At 38.8% G+C, this 9,377-nt stretch overlaps 3 protein-coding genes across 3 annotated transcripts; all 3 read right to left on the bottom strand.

Moving 5' to 3' along the window:
* Positions 1–417: 417 nt before the first annotated feature.
* LOC149403607 (glutaredoxin-C7-like) lies at positions 418–1,046 on the bottom strand. Its single transcript, XM_089608952.1, has one exon. The coding sequence runs from the start codon at positions 1,019–1,021 to the stop codon at positions 665–667; it is 357 nt and encodes a 118-aa protein (XP_089465078.1). The 5' UTR covers positions 1,022–1,046; the 3' UTR covers positions 418–664.
* Positions 1,047–2,675: 1,629 nt separating this feature from the next.
* EXO70C1 (exocyst subunit exo70 family protein C1) lies at positions 2,676–4,721 on the bottom strand. The gene has a single exon (XM_089608950.1). It carries the CDS (start codon positions 4,585–4,587, stop codon positions 2,782–2,784), a length of 1,806 nt encoding a protein of 601 aa, XP_089465076.1. The 5' UTR covers positions 4,588–4,721; the 3' UTR covers positions 2,676–2,781.
* A 1,594-nt stretch (positions 4,722–6,315) lies between these two features.
* Positions 6,316–8,279, bottom strand: LOC149403609 (bidirectional sugar transporter N3-like). Its single transcript, XM_089608951.1, has 6 exons — positions 8,029–8,279; positions 7,654–7,690; positions 7,330–7,540; positions 7,048–7,209; positions 6,836–6,955; positions 6,316–6,686 (listed from the first exon to the last, which is right to left on the bottom strand). Exons 1-6 carry the CDS (start codon positions 8,078–8,080, stop codon positions 6,459–6,461), a joined length of 810 nt encoding a protein of 269 aa, XP_089465077.1. The 5' UTR covers positions 8,081–8,279; the 3' UTR covers positions 6,316–6,458.
* Between the last annotated feature and the right edge of the window lie 1,098 nt (positions 8,280–9,377).

Consider the following 9,377-nt stretch of genomic DNA (forward strand, 5'->3'; position numbering starts at 1 on the left):
AGACACGTTTTTTTTTTTTTTTTTTTTTTTTTTTTTTTTTTTTTTTTTTTTTTTTTGAGGAAGCGAAGACACGTTTTTAGTTTGCTATTTATTCTTCTTTTGGGATATTTTTATTTTACAGGATAGTAAATTATTATAAGCTTGAAAGTAAAAAAAAAAATATGCATATCTAACTGCATTTTGGTTTATTATACACATCATGAATTTAAATTTTATTTATTTTATGGAAACTTGATTTTTACCGGGACGATAAAAAGGTTAAAAAGTAAAATTGACAGTTTAAATAGTGCGACAAACTGATGTAATTAAACAGTGTTTATCATTTTTGGGGACCGAATCCAATATTTGTATGACAATTGCATCTTTATGGGCTGGATTGAAAAGATAGCATCGACCATAATAGTATATAATAATCACGTCATACAATTACAAAGATTGATCAAATAAACACCACTCTGAGAGTGGGAAAACAAGCCGATATGTTTTTTTTTCTTCATTTCTTTGAATTTCAGTGGTTTCTTTCTATACAAAATTAAATAAAAAAAAAGGAAGGAAAGAAGGTGAACGTGCATGCTAAAAAAAAAAAAAAAAAAAATCTTCCTCCTCTCTAGCTCTTCAAAACAAAAAAAAAAAACAAAAAAGAAGTGAAAGTGAAAAGTCAGAGTCAAAGCCAGAGAGCTCCGGCGTCTTTTAAGAGGGGAACGAGCGAGCCGTTGATGTGGGAAGCCATGACTTGGTCGACGGCGCCGAGAAGCTTTCCTCCGACGAACACGACGGGGCATCCGCCGAGGAGGCGGCACAGAGCCGCCTCGGCGTGGCGGTCCAGCTGGTGTACGGCCGGACTCACTCCCATGCCTCGGAACAGCCTCTCCACAGCGTGGCACATGCAACACCCTCCCACTCCGAACACCGCCACCGCGCTCTCCGCCGCCAACGCCGCCACCTGGTCCAGCGCCGCCGCCTCCGCCACGTGGCTGTACGCCGACGACGAGTATTCCTCTCGCTGCATCATTCTATACATATACTTAAAAAGAGTTGAGTTGAGTTGAGTTTGGGAGTTTGACTGGTGTTATTTTGTTGAGGTTTTATAGTGGTTGGATGGGAGGGTAAAATGGTCATTGTGAACTCTGGTTTCATTTGTTTTTTTGTCTGGATGTTGTCGCGAGGCGTGCGGACGTGGAGGGTCTCGTGCTTTGTTTCTTCTGTTGTGTGTCTACTCTAACTACTCTCTCTCTCTTACTTCACTCTTGTGTTATTATTATTTTTTTAATACTTTATTTAGGATAAGGACGTTATTTCTCATATAGGATTGTTCATATAAACAACACAACTACGCCCAAAATACGGGAATGAAAGACAGTCAGACAGACGATATATTATATATATATTACGTGAAGAAACACAACAGTGTTGTTGTAAGATTAGACGGCTGTGTTGTTCCTTGTTGTCGGGTCATAAATTACTTATTATTAATTTTATGGACGCACTTTTTGAGCTTTCTGACGTAACTGTTAAATGAAGAAAAATCTCGGAAGATTATGAAAAAAAATATTGTTCAGCTCTTGGGTTTGTCGCTTTGGTGTTTGACCTCTTTCACTATGCCGAATTAAATTTCTATAAAGAAAAAACGAAAGTGTTTTATTCAATGGCGTGCCATTGCCAATTCACTTCTCATGAATTCAAATTTATCAGCAACAAACATTTATTCGGAGAGAGAGAGAGAGAGAGAGAGAGAGAGAGAGAGAGGCGTGAAATGGAGGCAAAGTAGGATGATTAGTAGTAAAACAGTAAGATTACTAGGTAACATTATCTAGCCTTGGTAGTGGATAATCTTTGTGTTTGGTAAATGGTTAGAGTCGTTAGACAATGTAGAATGTGCTGTATTATATTGTCCGGTTTTTATGTTTTAAATGCAATTATCAATGCAAAATAGTAATAAGGGAATTATAGCGTGCATGGTTGTACTAGAGTCAAAGGGAGGGAATTAATACATGATGTGATGTGACGTAATCAAATATAAATTATGGTAACATTAATTACGTGATGCATGACATGAGCATGTAAAGAAGCGAAGCTCAAATACATATATATATACATACATTACATACACAAATAAAGTGAAGAAGAGTGTAAGTAACAAGTTTGGAAAAGCAGCGACAAAAAAGTGGGAGAGACTTGAATACAAGGAAAAGCATTGAAAAAAGCGACGCGTGGTCTGTCTCTCTTCTGCTCAACTCAGTCTGAGTCGGGCGGCGAGTTGCTCCCGCCGTATTTATGCCGGCGATATTCCAATTCCTCATTCAATTCACACACCAACTATCTATTATACATCAACTATTCATATATATCTAACTTTTTTCTTTCCCTATTCTCGCGGTCTCTCTCTCTCTCTCGCTCTGATTTTGTCTTTTTCTTTTTGGGCGGAATATATACATTGCATTTGCAGAGTCATTAATTTCCCTTTATGAGCAAGCATTTACTCTATAAAACCATTTTCAGTAATAATAATTAAAAAAAAAAATTTGGAGATAATAAATTACTAAACGCACGCGTTGACCATGAATATATGACCAAGTCTATTTCAAATCCAATGTGGGCCTCGGAAAAAGAAGGCTGATTCTAATAGCCCAGGCCCATAAACATATTCCCTCACGTGATATACAAAAAGAAAAAAAAACAATTATTATTATTTTTATTATTACTATTTGCTAGCATATCATTATGATAGCAAACATATATATATGGAAAGATTTGAAAGAAGCGAGGGTGGTTGGTTGATAATCAATTGTTACTCCTTCTGCGGAGAACAGCGGCGGCGGGATTTCCGTCGAAGAGATCGTCGATCATGGTCTCGATATCCTCCGGCTGATACTTGATGTACTTCTCCGTCTGCCTCCCCGGATCCAGGCAGTGCTTGAACCTCGCCAGAAACGCCCTGTACGCCGGAATCATCACGGCGGAGATCGAAACTCTCAGCTCCGACTGAAGCTGGTCGTCCGAGACCACCCACGCCGTCTGAGTCTTGTGAATCTCGTCGAACATCGCGTTGAACGACTTGAACCGCTCTTTCAGCACCGGCTTCGAGACCTTCCCGCCGGGCTGGGCTTGAAGCCCCTCGTGGGAGAGGCAGTGGAGGACTTTCCCCCAGGTCTCGCGCTGGTAGTTCTTGTGGTTCTGCCGGAGCTCCGACGATCTTCTCCGGCACCACGCGTCGCCCATCAGTTGGTGGATCTCCGACGAGGCTTTGATCTTCTGCACGATGTACCGCCCGTTGTTCATCAGGAAGATGTGGTTCAGAGACACGTCTTGGTACAGCCGCGACTTGGCTTCCAGGCTGGCGTCCAGGACCTCCATCACGGACTCCACGTGGCGGCTGAGCTCCGTCGACGTGGCTTCCCGGAAAACCTCCTCGAGAGTCTCTCGGTACGCGCACGCGAGCTCCACGTAGTTCATCACGTACCGAGTCACCGGGTGGACCCCACCGGACGGCACCGGAGTTCTCCCCTGCTCGCACTTGACGGAGTTTTCCAGCTCCATGAACGATCCCGCCGCCGCTTCTCCGATCCGCCGCTTCGCGGTTGCCACGTCATCGATCTCGATCTGATGATCTGATTGGTCTTTCTGGATCTGGATCTGATTATTCTCCTTTTCCAGATCTCGGAGGGCTTCGTACATGTCGAGAAGCTTGAAGACCTTGTCCGTGGATCGCTTCGTGACGACCACCGATTCGGCGAATCCGATCAGCCTCGCCGTGGACCACCGCACCACGGCCTCGGCGGCGCCTCTCCCCGGGAGGATCGCCTCCCCGAGCCTCCTCTCCGCCGGGAAGATCTCGCCGGAGCAAGCCCTGGCGGCGCAGATCCAGGTCTCGATCTCGCGCGCCACGGTGTCCCACGGCGTCTTCTGAACCTCGTCGGCGGTGAGACCTCCCTCGTATCCGATCTTCTCCATCGCCGATCTGAAGGCTCTCCTCCTCGCGGAGCCGTACGCCGCCGTGCACTCCGCCTCGTAGCCGGAATCCACCATCGCCGACGCCATCGCCGATAGCCTCGCCACCGTCTCCGATCTGATCGTCTCTTGCTCCTCCGCGCTCATCAGAACGCACCTGTCCGCGCCGCCCTCATCCTTTCCTCCTCCGATCTTCTTCTTCCCCGCCGGATCTTCGAGAAGAGCAGCGAATTCCTCCTCCAAGTACGACATTGCTTTCTGGAGAATCAAGCTCGCTCTATTGAACACCGAATCCAGAGACGACGCGTGTTTCCCGAGATTCTTCGACAAATCGGAAACCTTCCTCACCGCCGCGAGAAACCACGCCTCGTTATCCTCTTCTTCCTCTCCGCCATTGCCGATCATCTTCTCGACGCTGGTCAGAAACGCCTCCACGGATTCCGGTGGGGAGTCTTTTGCGTCATCCAAAGAAAGGCTCTCAAGGAATCTCTCGACCTCATCGATCGCCTGAGCAATCGCCGTCTCCGATCGTGATTCCTTAGATTCGTTCTCGTCTGAGCAATCGCCGCCGTGAAGCTCGGAGGCGTTATCGTCGTTTTTCTTGGTCCCGAAGCTACCGGACTTTTCTATCCCCATCATATCACGCGGTAACAATTCAGAGAAAAAAAATTTATCGATCGATCGATAATGAAGTTTTATTAATGTTTGATGAGAGAGCTTGAAAGGAAATGAATGGATTGAGAAGATAGTTTGAGAATGGTGATATCCGAAAACGAAGGAGAGCTTCTACGTGATAACATTATTTATTTATTTATTTTTGGACAATTATTCTTATTGATTTATAAAGCTATTGGTTTCTGTTATTTGTTTTTGGAGGGAATGAAACCGTTGACCCGGTTGCCAAGGTTATAACTTAGTGCTTCTCCACGAGTCACGACCATTATTAGTATATTATCATTTTTATTAGCGTCGTCCGTTTTTATTTTTATTTTTTTTATTATTATTGGGTTTCTATCGTCACGTTCTAATCACGTTCTGAGTTTTTATATTTTTGAAGATTTCTTATATATGATTGTACGTACTTTAAAGTAGTTAGATGTATCGTATGTATATATATATACGTGCAAAAAAATCGCAGTTAAAAATACGTAAGAACTAAGAAATGATAAACATAATAGTAAACACAACAATATAATAATAATAATAAACAATAAATTTCTCTATTCAGACCGAGATGTTCATATTCTCTCTAGAAGCTTCCCGTAATTCTCAAAGTGCATGACTTGCATTGCAAGTTACATACCACAACCAGTTAACGTGGACTGACCTTTTTCTTCAAATTCAACCGAAAAGTGCATAATGTACATGAATACTTATCATAATATATAATACTATCGAAAATAATATTTTTTAAGTGTAACATTTTCATCTTCAAAATAACGGCACTAATAGAGCTATGTGGTTGTCTTGGTCACCTCAAGAACATCGACTATTTAAAAAACGGGCAAGGGTCAATTAGTGATATTGTTTAGGATGCTAATAGTAAACTCACTATATGCTTTACTATATGAAGAGTTAACGACGTATATTCTTTCAATAATTGTAAAAGAGTGCAAAAGATATAGATATCACAAAAAATTTGTATAATCGACGTCTTTTACAACCTTCTTTTGCTTCTATTTTATTATTATTTTTTCTAAGATAATCTATTGGTCATTCTACACTAAATTTCAAAAGTTGTTGAAAATGCAAGTAAGAGAGAGAACGTGAGTGAGAGACTCTAAGAGAGTGAGTTATGAGGGTGAGATGAGATAGACAATAGTTAAAGGGTATTGATGTAAAAAGTTTATGTTTGTTGAATAAACTTTTAAAAAATCGGTATCTCACGTAATTTCTTCAAAATAGGTCAAGGCTATAGTTGACCCCATGGCCTACTTGGCGTCGTAAAAGTACTAGTGGGTTACACCAATGTATCATCCACACGTGTCCTTAAGATAAACGGCCCAGATCTTACCACGATCTAAGCTGCGCACGTGGCAATCACGAGACGCAATAGAAATTCAACATTACTACCATAGACGTTTACCAAGTTTTCCACGTAACTCCACTCTCACTCAATCACTAGCTCTCCGTAATTTATACTACACTGGCCATGTTTTTTTTTTTTTTAATAATAAATTTCTGTGAAACTATTAACTCGAGATGGTTCTAGAAAGCATGTATTAAGTTGCATGAATATAAGCCAAACAATTTCCCGAGTGATCTTTTTCTTGTTCGTTGAGTGAATTGCCAAATACACCAAAACCATTAATATAAACTAAATCATACGTCACATGAAAACGACAGCAAAAAAAGAAAAAAAAAAAAGAGAGAGAAGATAATCTTAGTATAATAATAATTAACACCGGAAGTACACGCAGCAACGTATAAAAAGGAAAAAAATATATCACCACAAGTGATCGCTGAAATGAGGAAATAGTACTTGCAAATAGTACTACTGTAATTAATAATTAAGCTGCTGAGGCTAATGCGTGGTTTGGGCGTAGATCACCTAAGACGATTTCCACGGTTGTATCGTGGTCCTCAACGGGATGAACTTGATCGGAAGAAGTGGCATTAGGAATCTTCTTCTCACCACCACCACTTTCGGTGTTCACCGCCACGGTTTTGGCGTTTCTGTAAATACCATATAATACCATCTGTATAAGCCCTAGTACGAATCCCAACACGTTTGGAATCTGTAAGAAAAAAACAGATATCACTAATTATTAATCAATGAATGTGACATACGTGACAATCATATGATACAAAAGTATTTTTATTTTGTTTTATACCATTTAAAAAAAAAGGACCAGAATGCAATAATCATAAATACTAAAGGACTTACTGCTATACAAATATCCTTGAGGAACATCCCATAGGCGAACCACATAACGGCACTCAAAGTGAGGAAAAACGATAGGTTAAATGGCATGTATTCCACGCTTCTTGTTTTCACAACTTGTGCCTGTTTAAATTCTTGATTAATTAATACATGATATACAAAAGAATAATTATTAATATTGTAATGATCAAATTAATAAAAATATTCAAACGTACCACAATGCTGAAAGGTGCTGCGAAAACACTAACGGAAACCGCGACACAAACCCACCCAATAACTTGGACTCGGTAAGGATGAGAAACCGCGAATCTCGTTATCCCAACGATCACAGCGAACATTCCAACGTCCATTACGCCAAATAGCTTTATCGTCAATTTCTACGCAAAAAATAACCAAACCAAGGTAAGAAAGAGTACTATTTTGTAGGTTGAGGACTTTTTTGCAAATATATTAATTTTGAAGGACTAATTTGTAAATAATGAATATATATGATATACCTTGGAATCGGGTGGTGCGTATACAACGAAGATGGTGATGTAAATGATCTCAACCACACATCCAAAGGAGTTGATAGTGATGAGAAGCATAGCGTTGGTTTTGAGTAAAGCGTAGTAAAGCCAAAGCATTGAACTGAACAAAGCTACCAAATACGGCACCGAATGAAAACCCTCCGTCGATTTCTTTCTGTACACTCTATAAAATGTTGTCCTGAAATATAGATATATGTATATCAACAATCAAAACCCGCGCCAAGTTAGTTTCAAATCAAATATCATATCATAACTAAGCTTAATTCGAAGAAATGAAATAATATCACTTACACTGGGGCTAAGTAGACCAGGAATGAAATAATATTACCTGCCATCATATAAAAAAAAAATTGTAGACGTCAAAATATGATGTATTGTAATATTATGATATCGATCTAAGTAGGTTAAAAAAAAAAACGGAAGTGAAGAATGACGTCACATTCAGGCAACTCAAGCGGATACAGTATACTAGATGTAGGTCCACGTGGCAAAATAAATGAAAGAAGTGCCGTTCGTAATAGAGAAGAGAGCAATAAAAAAAAACAATGTATTGACAACTGGTTGATGATCATGAAACGATCGCTACTTAAGATCTTATAATAGAAAGAAAATTATTACGTTATAGAGAAAAAAAAAATGATACACAACGAGACAGTGATCACGTACCTAAGATACCGAATGTAAATGCCCATGGATGTTGAACGTGTAAAAAAGCCATAATTATCTCTTTTTCTAGCTAAATATATTCCAAAACCTTATATGTATATGTTGGTTTTTTTGTGAGTATATATGTTTATGGAGAAGAAAGAAAATAAGAAGTAGGGATTTCTGTATAAAGGTGGTGAGAAACCCTAGCTCTATTAACTCTCAAAGCTCCCAATATTTTTGCTCTCAGATGATATTTTTTATATTGTATGGCAAACCAATCTCTCCCTTATATACACACGCACATTCTATGTTCTATGTTCTAAGTCTAACACGTCACAAAAACTATTGGCCCAGATATATTTAAATTATTGAAAATATTAAGTTTATATTTATGAAATATTTTAGTAGCATTGAAACTCATTCAGGCTGGATGCCAGGTGGAGAAATTTGTCGGTAGTGTCCCATAAATTTACCCACCAAACCCAAATTCCCGTTCGCACGTGCAACGTAAAACTAAGCGTGTGACGAATCGCCAATGAGAAAATGTCCAAAAAGTACATAAACCATAGTCCACTAATTTAATTTGTTTATTCTTCTTGGTGGAAATGAATATAGCTAGGAGTTTTTATTATTTGGACACTATTGTCATTTTACATAGGAGATTGATGAACTGATTAAGAGTGAATTATATGAAAGGGTATTAGATATTATGGTTCTTTCTCTTCTTCTTTTTACATTATTGGTTCTTTGTACATTGCTCACTTCACGTGACTTTATGTACAAGTTGTAACCAATATATAGAGCCTCTTTTGTTTATTTATATATTTTCTACTCACTCTTTTAGTTATACTTATGTTGAACTCTAGACGAAACATGCATCGCCACGTCAGCTCTACGCTGTTACTTGTTACAAGTATATTTCATTCCTTAAAACGCAAAACAATTCATTAAATACATAACTGTATCTATACATAGTTTCTTTTTCTTTATACTGCTAGTTTCTAAGACGCCCTGCGCGTCCCTGATATTTAAATATTATACTATACTATTAATAATAAAATTGAAATTATCTTATTATTATTGTTTTGTAATCATAATGTATATTTTGTGCGGAATCATAGCACTACAATATAGAGTGACAGATGTCGAGTTTAGACTAATAAGAAAATACATGTTTAAAATCATACATAAAAAGAAATCTAGAAAACTGAATAATAATAATAGTAGTAATAATAGTTTTATTATAGATTTGTATTCATTTTTAATATGTATTCTATTTACTATTAGTATTGTATTAAATAGTTTCAAAATGTTAGAAATAATACAAAATATGCAAGTAGATATTTTTTTTTCTTTCTAATAGTCAT

The sequence above is a fragment of the Urtica dioica genome, chromosome 3 (genome assembly GCF_054948205.1).
Source record: "Urtica dioica subsp. dioica isolate 48M chromosome 3, U.dioica_male_clone48M_v1_H2, whole genome shotgun sequence".
Lineage (NCBI taxonomy): Eukaryota > Viridiplantae > Streptophyta > Magnoliopsida > Rosales > Urticaceae > Urtica > Urtica dioica.